At 42.1% G+C, this 20,747-nt stretch overlaps 1 protein-coding gene across 1 annotated transcript in view; it reads left to right on the forward strand.

The window, feature by feature from the left end:
* Window positions 1-7,392, forward strand: part of PLPP3 (phospholipid phosphatase 3) — an 84,462-nt gene extending 77,070 nt beyond the window's left edge. The window contains exon 6 of the mRNA XM_081226595.1: window positions 5,440-7,392. Within this exon, the coding sequence (XP_081082721.1) occupies window positions 5,440-5,565 (126 nt within the window). The 3' untranslated portion in view covers window positions 5,566-7,392. The remainder of the gene's footprint in view (window positions 1-5,439) is intronic.
* The last annotated feature ends 13,355 nt before the right edge of the window (window positions 7,393-20,747 follow it).

The following is a 20,747-nucleotide window of genomic DNA, read 5'->3' on the forward strand; positions in this document are numbered from 1 at the left end:
GGATATTTTCTGAGATACAAAAGATAAGGAAGGGCATTTCATGCAGAAGGAATAACACAAAGACATGGAGATGGATGGGAACATGGTACGTCTTGTGACCCTAAAAAGTTCAGAATGATGGGACTTGTGGAATATTTGGGAGAAGTCAATAATAGTAGCTCTCTTGACCCTTTCAGCTTCAAAAAGTGGGATTTCTAGAAGTAGGTCCCTGCCTTCCTCTAGCCTCTGTTATTCTTGGGTACCATGTTCCTGAACTGTAGCTGATACTGGATCTAGCATCTTAGGGACCACCATCAGCCCTCTGGGTCCTCCTTACCAGAAACCCTCCTTTGTATTAGCCAAGAAGTGCCTTCCTGTGAGACTCCTTACAGGGCTCAGACGCCTGTTCTCCAGAATTGCCCACGACTTTCCTCTGCTGCTCCATACCCTCCTTTGTACAGGACCAGCTCCCTTCGTGACCCTCAGTAGCAGTGATGGTCATGAATGATGGTAACTGAGGGAGGATTTGAAGAGTTCTTTATAGGTATGAAGTGTTTTCATGTGAATTCTTCCATTTAAGCCTTACAGAAACTGTGAGAAGGTAGATTTTTAAATAATGGTAGCACACAAATGCAGGGCAGACCCATCCTCTGAAATCATAAACCTCTTCATTTTGCATAAATGCAAGTCTAGACAAGAGTTTGACTTGGCCTGGGTCATACAGCTGTAGCAATTTGGGGACTAGATCCTGCTGCCTGACTCCTCGTATGACACTTTCTACCTCATCAAGTTCCCTTTCAGATATAGTAGGAAATTACTCAGTTCAGACACTGACAAGTTCCCATGCCAGAAAATCACTGAAAGGCCTCTACTGAGGTCAAAAAATACTTATTGCAATCAAGTAACTCCCATTTAGTCAAAAGACAGGGCTGCCAAAGAAGACTTTTCTTTAGACAGCACTTATTATACTTAGGGCATGAGAGTGAGCTGAGGCCCAAGGCAAAGAAAATTATTCCTTAATCAATGAGATTGTTTATTACGGTAGAGCAGGGTGCCCAAAGGATATCCCAAGACCAGGGCATCACGGTGTATGCAACCGGGGCAGCCCATGGTTTCTATCCTCACAAGGGGGGTGGACTAGATTTATTGAGGCTACACTTGCTGGGCTCTGAGCACATTCGCTTGAGTATCTCATTGTCTAAAGGGGAAGCATGACATAACATTTATAGCATTATGTCTGCACTCGAGCCTATAGGCCTCATGCTAAGACGGAAGTTCATTAAAAGTTCAGTGTGGGTACCAAAGAGAGCAGATTCGAGCAGCTTAAGGAAGGGCTCATGGAGCCCAGGGTATAGATAAGGAAGCTGCTCTCAGAGAGATTACAAGATGTCTAAGACACACAGCCAGTGAGTGGCAGGTCTATGACTTGAGCCCATCTGTTCATCTCCATGGACTGTCCACTAATGGCTCTCCTCACTTGAGTCTACATAACAAACACCACTAGTGTTTGTTCAATGCAGATTCTAGGCGACGCTTCTAGTAGGTCTGGGTGGGCCCAGGAATCTGCTTTTTCAAGAAGCACCCTGCTGATTCGGAAATAGACGATCTGAAGATTACACTTTGAGAAACACTGGAATAGACAACTCTGTTTTCTTCTGACTCTGAGATTCCAAAATTCTTCCACTCTTATGTTTATTTGCTCTGTGTTGGCATCGAAGATCAACGAGGGCTTATAAAAATGTCGATATATAAGGATGTGGTGCCTGTCTTCAAGGAGTTCTCTTACGCACTCTCAAGACTTGAAACACTCAGGGACTCCAGAAATATTTAAAGGACAATTTTGTTGTCATAATCTGCCCTTAACAAATGACACTTAATGCAAGTCTTCCCAACGTGCTGCTTCCCTGTTTCAGCCTTGACAGTGGCTCCTCGGGCTGTGCTATACCCCTTCTCAGGATCTGGCTCCCCCTCCAGCCTCACTGACCGCTCAGCCCCCCCTATACTGAGCTTCCTGCGGCTCCTGAACGAGCTGGGCTCCCTCACTCCTGTGCCTTTGCACGCGCTTCTCCCTTTGCCTAGAATAACATTCCTGGCATTCACCACCTGGCTTACTCCTACTTATCCTTCAAAGCTAAGCTCAAATATACCTCCTTTGGGGGAAGCCTTCTAAGGCCCTCTCCCCTCCCCTTCAGCCTGGGTTAGATGCCACATTCTCTGTGTTGCTTTAACACCCCGGCTTCCCCCATCATAATCCTCAGAACACTATTGTACTGCTCTATTTACCCGGCTCTCTCCCTCATTGCCCTGTGAGCTCTTGGAGGGCGAAGAACTCTCTCTTCTGTATATTTATCATCTCAGGGCTTTGGCACGGAGCAGATGTTCAATAAGTGCTTACTGATTGCACTTTTCAAAAAAAAGCAATTTGTGAAGGTAGAGGAGAACAGAAATGGAATTGAAAGCATATGCTCAGGGTAGGAGAACTTAAAACTCTCCCTGGTGCTTCGCGCATAGGTTTCGTGTTTGCCAAGACTGTCGTCTGATGGGCTCTTTCACACCACAGAGGAGGTCTGTGCAGTGGGGCTGTGGGCTGGGAGGGGGTTTGTCCCTCAGACCTGGGGTAGCCACCTAATTCGTGTAAACCCCTCCCAGCCTGGGCCTCTGGGTTTTCTTTCCAGGTGGAAATCATCTTCTGCAGGAAATAGAACTGGCCTTGCCTAGTCCTTTTTGTATTCTGCTGTTCAAGCATGAAGACGGAGCCCTGTTTGAGTCTTGACAGGATCGTGTTTCATGATCCCCCAAAAAGTGTTTGCGTAACCTCAGGCCACGCTGAAGGCAAAATACAGCTTAAGGGGGGATCCTGCTGGACCCGACTCCACTTTTTATCTTGCCGCTGGGGTATGTGCATGTGACGTGGGAGGGTGTGGTCCCCCTGACATCCGTAGGCGTTCTCCGTGCCGATAAGAGCCAAGGCCAGAGTGCTTGCTTCCAGTGGAAAGAAGTGGAGGAATTCAACAGCAAACATTTTATAAGCTCCTGGTGTGTGCAAGGCTCAATGCAAAGGGCTGTGGGTGATGTGGGGTGATTAGGGCTGGGCTCCATCCTCAGGAAGCCTCTCATTAGGAAGAAAGACGGATGGGCAAGGTTTTGGAGACACGAGAGGACGTGGCTCACTCTAGGCCCAGACACGACCTTGGTACCCACACAAGGAACGCCTTTTATTGAACTATGTGCCAGCTACAGGTTTAGTTCTTATCAAGCACATTCTTGCCTTTAACCTTCATTTCATTCCTATCTTGCAGTTCGGAAACGGAAACTCTTAACATGTAGTGGATATGAGCTCAGGAAATTAAATTGGGAAGTCAGCCAGTAGATGGAGGTGGTGTCGGGATCTTGAAGGGAGGGATGTTTGTGTGAGGGTGTCCCCTGCTGTCTTTGCCCTCAGCACATGGCACAGGGGCTGGGAGAAAGATCTCTAAGAAATGAGATACGTAAGAACCCTTATTTGGTGGTGCTCGCTGCTAGGCTGGAGAAAGTGGAGTTCAGAGCCAGCGATGGAGAGATTGACCGAAATCTCTTCCTCGGGGACAAAGTGAAGGAGGAAGGGGAAGGTAATTTCCAGGTAGAGATGAGGACATGGGCTCTCCACCTGTCAGAGAAGAGTTGAAAAGTTTAATGATCTCCTAGAACTTTAATCATGTTTGTTCAGATTTCCTTATACTGGGGGCACCTGAAACCCCCCTTCCCCACCTGTTTGTAAAGGGTTCCCGTGCAGGGGAGCCTAGGGCCTCCTGGCAGGGTTGGATACAAACCTTTTCTCTCCTGGTTCTCAAGCTGGCCCTGGCTACGAGACAAAACTTACTGTGCCACGGTTCTCACTGTTCACACCTCCTTAGAAAAGAAAGAGGCCAAAGGCTTAATTTTTTCCTTTGCAAAATGGTACATTCAATAGCACTCAGGCTGCAAATGTCTTAAAATGTTCCATTTCTTGGCTAATATTTCACTTTCTTGCTGTAGGATAGAAATTGCCTAGCCTTCTTTCTGTATATATATATATATATATATTTTTTTTAATCCAAAAACTAGTAATGAAATGTTTAAGTAATATATAATAATAATATATATAATGGGTACAAAAATTCAAAACATACAATACAAAGGATTTTATGGTGGCCAGTAAATAAGCCTCTGCTTCCCATTTGCCTTCTAGTCACCCCATTCTCCTGGGGTGACCAGCATCACCCGTGTCTTGCTGTTATTTTGATTGCACTTTGCTGATGGCTGTATCACTACAGAGAGAACACTGGGGAAATTGGTTCAGCAAAGGATCCAAGTCACTTCTGTGGCCAGGCCCTGGCTGCAGAGCCTTGGTATTGGTGCAGTCTTATTAAGAACTTCATTTCCTTGCCTATAATGTGCCCTGAATGAAGTCACAGGGGCACATGACCATCTGCAGGACAAAGACTCTTCCATCCAGAAAGCCGTTAGCCGTAGGAACTTTGAAGTGTTTTAGCCACTAAAACACTCGTGGCTAAACTCAGCCATGTGTTTCCTATTAAATTACATGACTGACAGCTGCCTCTTATGGCTACTTCGTACAAACGCCTGCTGCTTAATGACTCAAATGGATATCTGTGTATTTATTTTGCCACCTAATACAAAGCATAAATTTTTCTTACTCGGGTAACTTAGCACGTTCTGGAATCTTTCATCATAAGCTAATTGAGACCGGAACTCTGCCTGAGCCATCCTTATACCCTTGTGGATAAGCGTTCAAGTAAACGTTTCTCAGCGATTCTAAGAACGACTTCGTGAGGGCACATGCTCAGGAGGAGGAAGGAGGTTGGGAATAAGCGATAGGAGAGTTTTTGTTGACCTTTCCACCGGGTTAGTTGCTGACTCCTTCAGCCAAGAGACCCTGGCTTCTTGACCCCCATCAAACTGTTGACATCACTGTGCTTTCAGGAAAAAGTGATCACGACTGCTTCCTTGCTCCAGAGCCTGCTGATAGGAATTCATACTGGCTGATCTCTTTTGGTTACACCCTAGATTCCTTTGTGAGGAAAGGGAAAGTATCACAGACTAATGACGGTGACTAATTATGACCTGCTTCCTTTGTTTGAGAACTTATCTTTCACTGCTACTCATTTACCTTGAGAAATAAGGAATTGGGGCTTGCAGATAGGGAGCACTGGACTGACAGCCCATGGAAGTGAGGTCTGCCCCTACCATGGCTGTGCACCCTCGGGCGTGTCACTGCATTTCTCTGGGCCTCAGTTTCCCTCTCTGTACAAGAAGAATTGGACTCTGTGGGTCTCCTTGGTCCTTCCGTATTCAAAGATCTACAGTTTGGGGGCCCCTTTCTCTAAAAATCTATGCTCCCATGGTCTTCCCTTTGCCTTTGCCTCTCCCCAAGGCTCAGATGTCAGTGACTGATTGGGATCTCTGATTTTGTGCTTCTAGGTTTTCTTCGTGTCTGACCTCTTCAAGACCAAGACGACACTCTCCCTGCCTCCTCCTGCTATCAGGAAGGACATCCTTTCACCTGTGGACATTATCGACAGGAACAATCACCACAACATGGTGTAGGTGCTACCCACCTCCTGAGCTGTTTTTGGAAAATGACTGCTGACAGCAAGTTTTTGCTGCTCTCCTATCTCATCAGACAGTAGAATGTAGGGAAAAACTTTTTGCCCGACTGATTTTTAAAAAGGAAAAAAAAAGTCTTATCTTGTGGCCTTCCTAAATAGGTAGTGTTCACCTATATGGAAACAACAGCAAACTAACAGCAAGTGCGGGAATCCTGGATGTGCAGTTGGTTTAAGTGTTCATGTTCTAGTGAACACAGGCTTGTTCTGGAACAAACACTAAGATGATTTGAGTAGAGCCTGCCGGTCACCTTTGTGACCTGAGGAATCCCAGGCCTGTTGGAAAAGCTCAAATTCACCTTGTAGCACACGACGCCAGAAATAGCACTGAATCAAGAAAATAGCCATTGGGGGCTCCCCTGTTGTGTCTCTCTGTCCACACCACTCGATTCTCCACTGTGACTTTGGTTCAGGAATCTTGTTTGTTTGTTTGTTTTTGTTTTTAAATATAAGAAAAGAGCAGGTTTGCTCAGTCAAGCGATCAGATCCTGAATCCAAATTCCCAGTTGTGAAGCCTTATCACTCACTTCCTCAGCCCGTAGGCCAGCAACCACAGTCCCTCACTTTAGTGATTAGGTGACTCTTTGTGGATACGTGAATTTCACAAATAGCACAATTTCAGAAGAGCTCGAGGGCAGAGGCCCTCCTGTGTCTTCTCTTGATGCACCAGCCTGTGATGCTGAAATGTCGATTACAGGATGCTGATGTTGTGTACATCAATCACCAGGGCACTGCCACGCTCAAGTAGTGATGGTTAGCTTCGGTTACTGCTTTCTTCCTGGAAACCCTTGCTGGGTGCCCACCGGGATTGCCTGGGAGCGCCCGGAGACGAGCAAAGATGTGGTCTGCCATCAGCTGATGGAAAGCAGCCTTCCATGCAAGAGATGGAGGAGTGGAGGGGGCAGAATGAATAGTGAAGCAACCCTTTGGCTACTCAAAGTCGGAATGAGCCAGAGTAGCAGACAGTCTCACATCCCAGAGGCTGCCCTTCCGGATAAGCGGGGGGGGGGGGGGGGGGGGGGTCCTCTGGGGAGGCCGCTCTTGCTAAGCTGTGTAAAGCACTATTGTCTTGGGGTTGATCTCTAGGGCAGTTCTTGGTAGGTTCTGCTGGGCAGAACACGTGGGTTAAATCTCCGTAGAGTTTCCTCATCCTCTCTCCGTAAGTGTCCTTCCAAGCAAGGTCTCAGTCGAGGCAGCAGACAGGGAACCGCTTCTACTGAACCTTTGAGGAAAGGAGGAAGGAAGAAATGCTTTCAGGTCTCGGATGCAAACCTTTCAAAGGGCTAAATGTAACCACATGGGTCAACCACATGCACATCCTTACAACAGAAGCCGTCCTTTCATTTCAACTTATAGCAAGCTATGATTTTTATATATAAATATTATATAAATAATGTATAAAACATTAAAAGTTAACTATGTAAAATATTATTTCTGAAACAATTTTAGCTATATCCACTATGACTCTAAACTGTGTCTCGACCTGTGTTATTTACATTAGCTGCTTACAAAAGCATGGAGTTCATTTTTTTTTAATATCAACTAAAATATTGTAGTTCTGTGCTAGACATTGTTTTTACAATGAAAGAAATAACTGCAACTAGAGAAAACTGTATAAAAACATTAAATTGTCAGTATTTTTGTAAGGTTCCATTTTGTAAAGAGAATAATATTCAAAGACTTTTGTAGAATACAAAGTGAAAACTTGTATCTGCGAAACTATACTTGTATTAAAGGTGCTTTTTAAATAAAAGCTCATAACAACTAAGGAGGGAGTTGGAAGCTTGGAATGATTGAGGGGGGGTTGGTCTTGGGTGGGTGGGAGGAGGGGGACTTGAAGGCTGTGCTCCTCGAGGGCCCTCGCCTCCCCTCAGGGCATCACCGTGGGATTCTCTCAATGGAAAATATGGTGGCCGTGGTACTGTCGATAGGGATGCCCCAAGCTCTTTCATCTCTGAGAGCCTGTTTGCAGGGTGAACAGAGAGAGCTCTGGTCCTGCTCTCCTCTCAGGCTCTTCTAAAGAGCTTTTGTATTCAAAAGGGGAGTTTTCTCGGGGCAGGGGGAGCTGTGGATCCCCCAAAAGCAGATAAGGAGTAGGCTGTAGATAAGGTGTGCTTCGGGAGGTCACAAAGGGAGTCCTTTACCCAGCCAGCGACATCAAAGGAAGGGGGTTGCACCGCTAAGAATGGCATTTGCCCCCTGCTTTCCTTCCCTGTGTCTCCCCGGCCTGGAAGGAGAGGGGAAGCTGGATGTTCACTCACATTGTTTAAGCACCTGCGTGCCAGGAGCTGTGGCCTGTTTGTCGCTTTTGATCCTTCCAGCAGTTCTTATTTTGAGAACTAAGGACTACTAAGGAATGCAAAGATGATGTTTCAGGTCGTGGAGGAGTAAACTGCAGGCCAGAGCTTGGGTTCATTTCCTATTTCGCTGCTGTCATAAATTACCACCAACTTGTGGCTTAAAACAACACAAATGTACTATCTTCTCTCTCTGGAGTCTTTAGAGGCTCCGTTTCCTGGCCTCTTCCAGCTTCTAGAGGCCATGTGCTTTCTTTGGTTTGTTTCCTCTCTCTTCAAAGCCAGCGACGTCGGGTCGAGTCCTTCTCATTCTGTCGTCTCTCTGGTTCTCCTCTTCTGCCACTGCTTCTACATTTAGGGCCCTGATGATGGTATTGGATCCACTCAGATAGTCCAGGGTAATCTACCTATGTTAGTCAGCTGATTAGCAACCTTAATTCCATCTGCTACCTTAATTCCTTAATTCCCCTTTTGCCATGTCACATAACATATTCACAGGTTCCAGGGATTAGGACATGGACATCTTTGAGGGGACCATTATTCTGCCTACCTCTGGCCACCAAAGATTCACATCCAGCCCACATGCAAAGTACATTCACCCTATCCCAACATTCACCAAAGTCTCAACACATTATAGCATCAATTCAAAATCTCATTATCAAACTACGTCATCTAAATAAGGTAAGGATGAGGTTCTGGGTTTAATCCATCCTGAGGCACAATTGCTCTCCATCTATGAATCCGTGAAACTTAAGAAATAAGTTATCTGCTCCCAAAATTCTATGATGGGACAGGCATAGAATAACAGTTATAGACATTCCTAGTCAAAAGAGAAAATGGAAGGAAAGAGGGAATCATTGATCTCAAGCAACTTTAAAATGTAGCCAGGCAAACTCCATTTGATTTCAGGGCCTGGGAATAAACCCATGTGGCTTGTGGCTTCCTTTCTGCCACCAAGGTCAGCCTGCTCTTTGCTGCTACACAAGCCTCACTCAGGTCCCTGTCCTAACTCAGCATTTTCTCTGCATTTTCCTGTAAGTGGAGTTGTAACTTTGGACCCATGATGCAGCGAGGGAGATTTAAGGCCAGAGTCCAAAGTTTGTCCTTCAAATCTAGGGGAACAAAGTTCCAGATAGATAAAATAACTTCCTGGCAGGAGGAGGGGGATACACAGCAAGTTAGTGGGGGAGCTGGGGAGACCAAATCAAGTCATTCCTTACTGCTTGTCTCCCTGTCTTCCCATTATACCTTTCCAGTAACACTTGGTGAATTAAACTAGTCTCAAGGAGAGAGAACGCCATTTCATGGGCACTTAAGGAAAGATGGGGCTGTGCCATAGTATGGTGCAGCTCTGGGATTCAGATCCAAATTATTTCAGTTATTTGTTGATTAATACTAATTAAGTACTCTGTACCGGGCACTGGTAAACACATGAGGTAGGACAGTGGATAAAAGGGATGGGATCTCAGCTTCAAGGGAATTATGGGCTAGAGAAGAATGCAAAAAATCAAATAATCACACAACTAGGTCATTAAGAAGTGAGAAGAGTGTTATGAAGAAAGAATACAGGAAGCTATGAGAGATGTCATTTGGAGGACCTGTCCTATCTGATGGTGGTTTTCCTGAGATCTACCAAGGGCCAAAGCCTGTTTATATCACTTATCCACACCAATGACATGAATGAAAAGAGCTCTGCCAGATGTAGGTCTAGGAGAAGAGACAAGTAATTACGGTAGTGTGATAAGGGGAAGAGGAGCACTCGGGAGGTGTTGCAGGAGCCTAAGTAGAATGAGTGAGACTTTGACGTCCTCCATGTGGACCCTCTCCCTATCTCTGGTAAGCATCCCTTCTAGGACATCCAACCCTGAAAAAACATTCCAGCTTCTGCATGAACCAACCCTTCCAGTGACGATAATTGTGCCTTCAACAACCCTTTGCAGTTTTCTGAAAACTTGAGTGCACACATCACATTTGGATTCTCCTCACCTCCTTAGGAGAAAAGATGAGGCATGAATGGCCCCAGATGTCAGAGATGAATGTAGGCTCAGGGAGGCTTTGGTAGTTTTCTTTTGATACCAAAACAGTTTGTAAATAATAATGAATAAGAAAAAGAGAGACAACATATTTTTAAAACTTTCTAAGAGAGGATATACAAATGGTAGATAAACATAGAAGTGTGCTCAGCTTTATTAGTCATGGGGGAATGCAAATTAAAATCACAGTGAGATATTACTACATACTGTGACATCCTTGTCTAACTTAACAAAAAAACTGATAGTACAAATGTTGGTGAAGAGGTGAAACAACTGAACTTTCATTCACTGCAAATGGGGATATAAATGGGTACAGCCATTTTGGAAACTTTGGCAGTATCTACTAAAGCCAATAATATGCATACCCCATCCCCCAGAAATTCCACTCCTAAATATGCACCCAACAGAGGGATGTATGTATTCTCACCAAAACTGGAAACAACTCAAATCCCCATCAACAACTGAGTTAAAAAGTGAAAATTAAATATTAAAAAGATCATTAAAAAGTGAAATTAAATATTCACATGAGGAATACCACTTAGCAATGAAAATGAACAAACCCCTGCAATGCACGACAATATGAGCGAATTTCACAGAAAGAATATTGAGTGAATGGAACCAGGCACAACAGAATACATACTGTGTGAGTTCATTTTTATGAAGTTCAAAACAGGCAAACTCGGGCTTCCCTGGTGGCGCAGTGGTTGAGAGTCCGCCTGCTGATGCAGGGGACAAGGGTTCGTGCCCCGATCTGGGAAGATCCCACATGCCATCGAGCGGCAAGGCCTGTGAGCCATGGCCGCTGAGCCTGCGCGTCCGGAGCCTATGCTCCACAACGGGAGAGGCCACAACAGTGAGAGGCCTGCGTACCGCAAAAAAAACAGAAACAAAAACAAAAAAACAGGCAAACTCACAGCAAAAGAAACAATTAACAAAATGAAAAGACAACCTACTGAATGGGAAAAATCTGCAAACCTTATATCTGATAATGAGTTAATATCCCCAAATGTAAAGAACTCATACAACTCAATAGCAAAAAACAAATAACCCAATGTAAAAATGGACAATGGACCTGAATAGACTTTTTTCCAAAGAAGTATATGAATGGCCAACAGGTACATGAAAAGATGTTCTACATCACTAATCATTAGGGAAGTGCAAATCAAGACCACAATGAGATATCACCTCATGCCTGTTAGAATGACTAACATCAAAAAGACAAGATATAACAATTGCTGGTGCAGCTGTGAAGTAAAGGGAACCCTTGTGTGCAGCTGGCGGCATGGTAAACTGGGACAGCCACCATGGAAAAACAGTATGGAAGTTCCTCAAAAAAATAAAAGTAGAACTATTATATGATCCAGCCATTCCACCTCTGGGTACATATCTGAAGGGAATGAAAATCCTGTGTTGAGATATCTGCACCCCATGTTTATAGTAGCATTATTTACAATAGCCAAGACATGGAAATAACCTAAGTGTCCATCAACAGATGAATGGATAAAGAAGTTGTGGAATATAGATACAATGGAATATTATTCCACTATAAAAAGGAAGAAATTCTGACACTGGCAACAACATGGATGGAACTGAATGGGCATTATGCTAAATGAAATAAGCCAGACAGAAAAAGACAAATACTGTATGATCTCACTTATATGTGAAATGTAAAAATAACAAAAAGAAAAAGAAAAAACAAACTCATAGAAAAAGTCATCAGATTTGTGGTTACCAGAGGCAGGGGTTGTGGAGAAGTGGAACTGGATGAAGGTGGTCAAAAGGTACAGACTTCCAGTTACAAGATAAGAACTAGGGGTGTAATGTACAACATGATGATGTAGTTAGCACTGCTGTATGGCATATAGGAAAGTGGTTAAGAGAATAAATCCTGAGTTTTTTGCTCCACAAGGAGCAAATATTTTTCTTAATATATATTTTTTGTATTATAAGAGATGATGAATACTAACTAAACTTATTGTGGTAATCATTTCACAATATATGGAAGTCAAACATACTGTGCACCTGAAACTTATACAGTGCTGTATGTCAATTATATCTCAATAAAACTGGAAATAAAAGAAACAACCCAAAACAAGCAAGCAAAAACAATACATTTCAAGGAGTTCAGTAAGAACAGAAAATTCCAGAGCAATGATTATACCTTGGTCAGAAAAACACACTTGAACCAAAATAAATATTTGTACCACTTGATTCCTAGCATTGAACTGGGCCTGGTAGGAAACCAAGGAAATTATTTGACTGTCATAATGATACTCAACCTTGTTTACCTCTACTCATCTCCTATCACAGATTCTAAGAAAGGGGATCACTGACTTTCCCAGCCCCCATTCAGCTGATCATGTTCTATGTATTTGAGAAAACAGGAAAGCACTTGAGATGCCTCATTAGCCTGGTTATTGCTGCTTCCTTCCTTCGACATTGTGCTGTGAGGGTATGATGTCTGGGGCTCTGGCAGGTACCTTGCCAGCCATAAGGAAAAAGCCAGAACCTCACAGAGCAGTTGACCAGTGCCCTAGGTGGATCAGCTCTGGAACCACCTGCATCTAGACATCTCATTATGTGTGATAATTAAATGCCTCTGTTATTTCAATAAATTCAATTCAACGTTAAAAAAAATTAGAAAAAGCTCATTTATAGTGATAGAAGTCAGATTTGTGATTACCTTTAGGGGGCATATCGACTGGGAGAGGACTTAATGTGGGTGGTAGTCACTTTGTGAAAATTCATTAAGCAGTACATTTTGATTCATGTATTTGTCTATTGCTATGTCACACTTCAACTGAAAAAGGGAACAGAAGGAAATTTGTTCAATACCAAAGGAAAATAAAAAGATTGACAAGATATTGGCAATTTTTACTTCTTAATAGCTTTCAAACTCATCCCTTCCCTTTATTCCCTTTATTTATGTGAGGCCTCATTAACTCTTTTTTAACCAACTGCAATAGCCTCTTTACCAGTTATCACTGCCTCAGTCTACATTCTTGTAAGAATTCCTCCATACAGCGGCCAAAGGGAACCTTCTAAACATAAATCTGACCATGTCACTTACCTGCTCAGGGAATAAAATCCTTCACATGGTATTTATTCTTCTTTTAAATTTTGAATTTATTTCAAAAAATGTAATATAATACAGAGAATAACACAAGAACCATGTGCCTTCCACTCAACTATAAGAGATTAGCATATTGCCCTATTTGTTCCAGATCAAATATTGTTGTTGTTAAGAAAGAAGGGGTTAAGATACAATTTCAGTCCCTTCATTCCACACAGTCTCTCCGCCAGGTAACTATTATCCTGAATTTGGTGCGTGCCCTTTCAAATCAGGTTTTCTTACTTGACCCAACATTTGTATGCATCCATGAGCCCTATATAGAATTGTTTTGTGAGTTTTAAATAAGCATATATATAAATAGTATCAAAGTAGTATGTTTTTTATAATCTGCTCTAATCACTCAACATCGTGTTTTTGCGATTCATACATGATGGCACACAGATCCGTAATGTTCATTTAACACTGTAGCATCACTGTATGGGTAAACCATACCTTATTAGTCCATTATAAAGTTGATGGACATTTAGACTGTTTCCAGTTTTTTGTTATTGCAGACAGTGCAGAAATAGACTCCTTTATGTATTTCTCCTTTTAGTCCCAATACACAAAGAAATGGAATTGCTAGATGGTAGAGTATATGCATCACCACTTTAGCAGATATTATTGCCAAAATGCTCTCAGAAGTAGTTGTATCAAATTTATACTATTACTAGCAGCATATGTAATTTCTATTTGATTTCCATCTTCAACAACTGGTACTGTTGGACTTTAAAATTTTAACAATCTGATAAGTGTGAATAAGTAAAATCCCTCTGAATTTTTATTTTCATCTTGCACACTAAATAGGTTGAGTTTGTGTGGTTTATAATTTTTTACTGTGAGCTTATCTATAGCAGGGTTTCTGTTGTCTATGGGAGACCCATGCATCCTGGTCTCTAAAAAGCAGTTTTGTGTTTGCTGCTGCCAGGAAAGAATCCCAGGGGGTTCATAGACCCTGGGCTATGCAATCAAATTATGCTATTCTCTCTCTTTTTTTTTTTTTTTTTTTGCGGTATGCGGGCCTCTCACTGTTGTGGCCTCTCCTGTTGCGGAGCACAGGCTCCGGACGCACAGGCTCAGCGGCCATGGCTCACGGGCCCAGCCACTCTGCAGCATGTGGGATCTTCCTGGACCGGGGCATGAACCCATGTCCCCTGCATCAGCAGGTGGACTCTCAACCACTGCACCACCAGGGAAGCCCTATTCTCTTTTTAAACTTTCTAAAGAAGGATTTCAGAAAATAGTTCAGTCCTATTAGATGGATATATAAGACAGTGTGATTTGGCTTTTATGTGCCCCTCCAACTTCAACTTCAGCCAGAAGCTATTACCTTGGTTTTATACTCTCCTTTTATTTCTGATACATGGAATGTCTTTTGATCTGGTCCATGTATTAATAGGGGAAGGGAACTATATTCAGTGGAGAGAACTGTTATATTTTATTCAGTATTTCTATGTGTTTTTTCTGGGAAAGGTAGTTCTACGTTAATGAAGTCTGCCATGTCGCTAGATTTGGAATTTCAGCATGGGATTCCTTTCATGATCTGAGATCTCCCTATCCCTCAACCCCTATTTCTTGTGATACACCTACCTTTCCCCTTGTCCCCTAAAATCCAGCTATGCTGAATTGCTTGCAATTCTCCCAAACTCATATCACTTCGCTTTTGCATATGTAGCTACCTCTTCCTAGTTATTGTCAACAATCAGACCTGCCTCCACCTACCTGGGAAAACTGAGCCCAGAGGTTGTGTTGGATGGCTTTGCTGGCCTTCCACTGTCCTCTTGCTCTGCAATTGACTAGATGTCCAACAATCTCACCTATTGACTGTGAACTCCTTGCAGGCAATGGCAATGTCTTATCCGTCATTTCCTTAGGATGGAGCACAGTGGCTAGCACAGAGTAAGTACTCGATTAAATATTTTTGATTGAATAGATGACTAGAGAGTCCCTTCTTTAGTATATGTTTGGAAGTGTGTGTGTGTGTGTGTGTGTGAGAATTATATATGCAAGGATGTACATGTATTTGCCAATACATGATTGTGTATCTCTGGGCATGCATGCAAGTGTGTGTGTGTGTGTGTGTGTGTCCAAGTATATGCACGTACGTGAATGTTCGCTCTGCTTCTTCTGAGTGGGTGACCCAAACCCTTAGGTAGCATTTGTGGGGATGCTATGATGTTTGCGGTGACAGCGGAGAGGGGAAATAAAGGATAATTGCCACTTTGGTGCCCAAACTGTGGAATATGTGGTCCAAGCAGCTCTCAGAAACTCACCCCATGGAAGGTGCCTTTTATGGGGGGTGGGGGGGTGGAATCCATTGTACCTAAGTAAGCACCGCACTGCCCTTGAATTCAGGGTGTTGGAACGAAGGGTTGGAAAGAGTTTTGACATCAGTGGTACAGCCTCAGTGGACAATGACTCCTGTGGACCTGATCTCTTTAACTCCAATAGAAGCTATGTGCCAAGTTTTCACTTTTCATTTTCTTTTTAATCCTTTAAGGCCAGTTCCTGCCTCACACTGGGGCCTCTTTCCATCCCATTAAGCCTCTGCCTTCTATTTCTGTGTTTCCTTCCCTCTCATTACTCTGGCATGTGTGGGCAAACAGAAACTTTCTATCGGCACTCTCACTCGACATCTTTCTCTTTCTGCCTGATTCACGGGAGGCTGTCTGGGGGTCCACCTTGATTGGCAGGGGAGTTCCACAACCATGATGTCACCTCTGCTCAGTTGGAGGACCCCAGCATGAATCAAGACATCAGAGGAAATGAGTGGTGATCCCCCAAGGAGACAAGCTCATAAAGTCATCATCAGTGACAGCAAAGGAAATTAAGGAAAACTGAGGTCAGAGTTATAAGAGTACAACCAGTGTTTGTTTATTCATTCCTCATCCATTCAGTGAATGTTCACGGAGCCCCTACACTTTGAATAAGACATAGTTCTTGCCCTCAAGGAATTTACAGTCTAACGAGGGAGACTAATGGATGGACAAACAGAAAGACAAAAGTAAGCCCGTGATACTCTGGAAACCCAAAAAAGAGGAATCTAAATGACAGGAAGATCAGAGAGGAAGCAAATTGTAAAGAACGTGGGTTCAGAGTCAGATAGACTTGGGTTTAAATCTCCAGTCTGCCACTTAACTACATAAGCCCCTCACTTCTTGAACCTCTGTTTCTTCAGTTGGATGTTGGAGATAACATAATACTTATGCAAAATGGTTATAATGATTAAATGAAATGATATTTTAATATAGAGCCCAACTCACCACAAGCATTTAAATTGAAGATTTTTTCTATCTTATATAGATGTTGCTTAATGTTAAATTTTGAAACAACAAGTAGGAGATGGCTAGATAAAGAAAAGGGAGCATGGTGTTCTTGGCAGAGAACACAACCGTGTCCAAAGGGCTGACACATTTCATGAGCTGATATATAGCTTGATGTGGTTGAAATAAAGGGATCGCATGTGAAAGCAATGGCAGATGAAGTCAGAGAGGTAAGTTGAGACCAAATCATGCAGTCTTGTATACCTACCTAAGAAGTCTGAGCTAGTATCTCTGGAGGTTTTCAAAAGGGAATAGCATGATTAGATTTGCATTTCTAAAAAGTTTCTCTGAGGCAACTTGACAAAAGTACTAAGAGCCTTAAGCATGGCCATATAATTTGCTCTACTAATGTTACTTCTAGGAATTTACCATAAGGAGATAATCAGAAATAAAGACAAAAGTTTATGTACAAGAATGTGTGCTGAAGGCACATAATGAAATTGGAAACAATCTAAATGTTGACTAATTGGAAAATGATTAAATAAACCACAATGCATCCAGTTGATGCAATATGTTAAAGCATTCAAGTACATTTGGCAATATTTCAAGGTATAGGGAGGCATTCAAAACAAAATGCCAACCCAAAAAGAAGAATTCAGAGCTTAAATACAGTGATTCTGGTTTTGATTTAAAATAAACAAACAAATGAATAAATAAATATGCAAAACTATTGGGAGGAGCTGTACCAAAACCAAAAAATAACTATAGTTATCTTTGCATAGTGGAAATACTGGTGATTTCTGTTTTCTTTTTCAAGTTTTTCTGTACTTTCCACATCTTTAGAATAAATACGTAGCTTTCACAATTTAAAAATATTTTTTAAAATGATCACTCTTACGGGCCTTGTGTAGAATAGAGGTTTATGTAGGAGAGACAGAAAGAAATGAGACAGTTAAGTTGACTATTACAATAACCCAGGAGAGAAGTGATAAGATTTTTAGCCAAGGCAAAGCCAGAAGGGATGTACAAGCAGGAGGGCGGATTCTAGAAATATAAAGAGTTAGAATTGAGAAGACTTCATTGCCTGTTAGATATGGGTGAAAACAGAGAGAAGAAATCAAACATGGTGCCCAGGTTTCTGACTTGGGCAATCAGGTGGAGAGTGTACTGATCTCAGAGACAGAGAAAACGGGGAAAGGGCAGTTTGGAGGAGAGAGTAGAAGAGATGAGGAACTCTGTTTGGGATATGCTGAACTTCACCTGTTTGTGAGATGTTGAGATAGATGTGTCCAGTAAATAGTTGGATAAATAGGCCTGCAGTTCATTTAGTTACTCATTCATTCATTCAACAAATGTTAATTGAGTACCTACTCTGTGCCGGACAATGCTTTGGTTTTGGATAGCAATACACAAAACAAAATAGAGCTTGCATTCCAGTTGGGGACTAGGGTCTCTAGCTCAGAATAGACATAACAGACATCTAGGCTGAAGATAGACCTTTAGGAATCAACAACTTGGACATGGTAGAGGTGGAGAAAGACATGAGAAGTGGATGAGATGGATGGCCCATCAGGGTTGTGTAGGATGAGAAGTGTGGGCTTATTTTGGATCCAGTTCAGTCAAACTATTTCTTTTCTATGGCTTAGAGGATTGAACTGCTTTGAAAAATGTCTGCACACCCTTTAAATATGATTACTTTCTGCCTGTACTCAACTCCCAGTCTAGCTACCACTTCTGTGAGAGGTGAGCAAGTCACTGAATCTTAGATTTGATGGTCTTATCTCTAAACTAGGAATAATATGGCTTTAACCTGCATCAGTATAACTTTCCTGCATCAGGATCTCTGCAGTTTCTGTTCCTTCTGCCTAGAATACTCTTCCCTGTGACCTTCCCCTGCTGGGCTCCTCCTTCTCATCAGATCTCTGCCCCACTAACACTCCTGCAGAGAGGACTTACTTGACCTTCCAGGATAAAGCAGTGCAAACCCAGGCCCTTGATACTCAAGCACCCTATTCTAACCGCTGTCTGTTATTTCTTTTACTGTTTTTTACTCATTGTTGATTCTTGCACTCCCTAACCAGAATGTGTCATGAAAGTAAGGGTCAAACTTGCCTTGTTCTCTGTGATAGTCCAATCTCCTAGAAGAAAGCTTAGCATGTAGTAGGCAAGCCGTAATTTTTGAATTATTTTGAATTTGAATAATTTTGAACAAATAAAGTATTTTCCAGTTTTATGAGTAAATATTAAAAAACAACTCTTGAACATTTCTATGTGCCAAGTACCTTGTAAACTGCAGGGGATACAGAAATCTTACTTGCTTCTTATTTGCAAACAAGTTTACAATCTCATGAGAGATACAGACACCTATGCAGCTATCATAAGGGAGTGAATCAAAGCGGGGCAGAGGTTTGGGTTTTTGTGAGGAAGGGTCTGGAGATGTGCTGTATGTGTAGAGGACGGAACTAGGTAGTCTCAGGGTTACAGATTGGAATACTGGGATTGTGATGCCAACTTGATATTCTGACCCACAGGCTTGGTTGGTGGATGAAAAGATAGGACAGGAGAATGACTCCACTTTACATTTACACTAGACTATGAAACTTATATCTGTTTGGCTCACAAGCACATCATATCCAGATGTATATACACATAGTAGGTGCTCAATAAATATTTTATGAATAAATAAGTTTCATCTCAGCATGAAATAAAATTCACAGTTGGTATATTCCTGAAATGGAATATCATTCAGCCTTAGCAAGGAAGAAAATTCTGACACACGCCCTGACATGGATGAATATTGAGGACAGTTTGCTAAATGAAATAAGCCAGCCACAAAAAGACAAAAACTGCATAATTTCACTTATATGAAGAATAGTCAAAGAAATAGAAATAGGAAGTAGAATAGTGGTTGCCAGGGACTGCAGACAGGGAAGAATGGATAGTTGTTGTTTAATGGGTATAGAGTTTCAGTTTTGCAAGAAGAAAAAGTTCTGGCAGTTGGTTGCACAACAAGGTGAATATACTTAACACTACTGAGCTGTACACTTGGAAATGGTTAAGATGGTAACTTTTATGTAATATGTATTTTACTACATTTAAAAGTAAAAATAATAATAATAAAATTCAGAGTGTGACTAGTGATTCAGTTGCATCTGAATCTGTGTTATTTTGTTCTCCTAAGTTAAAGAACTCAAAAACTCTGTGTTCCTAGTGAGAGTTCCCCCTGTTTTCAGAATCTATGAACCTGTATGAAAGGGGCAAGGGGAAACTGAGGCTCCGAGAGGTTTTGTAATTTGTCCCAGGTCACACTGTCAGCAGGGCTGGTCCTGTGATTAGAACCTGAGTCACTGACTTGAGTGTAGCGCTCTCCCCATTCCACATGTGGTCAGGGTCAGGGGCAACCTCTGCAGCCACCTCTCACATCCTGATCCTGCTTGGGGCACCACGGTTCCTGCTGCAGGACAGATGTCCCTTGACAGCTCTGCTTGAAAATCTGATAGGCATCTTGCAATCAGCTATACGGAGCTCCTGATTTAGTAGTTATCAGATGGTATATTCTTTTTTTTTTTTTTTTTTGGTATGCGGGCCTCTCACTGTTGTGGCCTCTCCCGTTGCGGAGCACAGGCTCCGGATGCGCAGGCTCAGCGGCCATGGCTCACGGGCCTAGCCGCTCCGCGGCATGTGGGATCTTCCCGGACCGGGGCACGAACCCATGTCCCCTGCATTGGCAGGCAGACTCTCAACCACTGCGCCACCAGGGAAGCCCCAGATGGTATATTCTTAAAAATAATTTTTGATGATAGTTCACTGTGTGATTTTTGGCATACAACTTAGGAGTTCAAAGAATGAAGTCACAGTCCTATAAATAAAACTCTTTCCCCATGAACTGATTCTTGACACTAAGTTCTCTGTGCTGACATCTGTAAATATGATAAATAGGACTAGAATTCATGCTTAACTCTGTGTCATTCTAGTGATAAATATTATATACCAGTGGATATATATACTAAAGAAAATTCTCGGATATTCCATTATGAGATACATTTCCTATACTTTGTATGTTTCCTTACTTTATATGTTTAGGAATTATTTTTAAAAATCCAGATTTGTTATTTTGATCAATTGTGTGTACTAATCATTATAATGATAACTCAGTACAGATGGAATTTTTTAATGCTTAGAACCATATGGTTAGAGGAAACAAAACATCTTATATAGTATTTATATACATTTTAGAGATATATGATATGATGATCAATAAAAGGCTTTCAATCTTATAATCTGTATTAGGTTAAGATTCTGGAGGAGAGGTAAATGGAATGAAAATATGAGTTCAAGGAATAAAAGAAACTGTAAAATTTCTGATTGTTGAGAAGAGTTCTTTTATACATTTTTTTTTTTTTTTTTTTTTTAAGTTT

The sequence above is a fragment of the Mesoplodon bidens genome (assembly GCF_964165515.1).
Source record: "Mesoplodon bidens genome assembly, chromosome: 2".
Classification (NCBI taxonomy): domain Eukaryota; kingdom Metazoa; phylum Chordata; class Mammalia; order Artiodactyla; family Ziphiidae; genus Mesoplodon; species Mesoplodon bidens.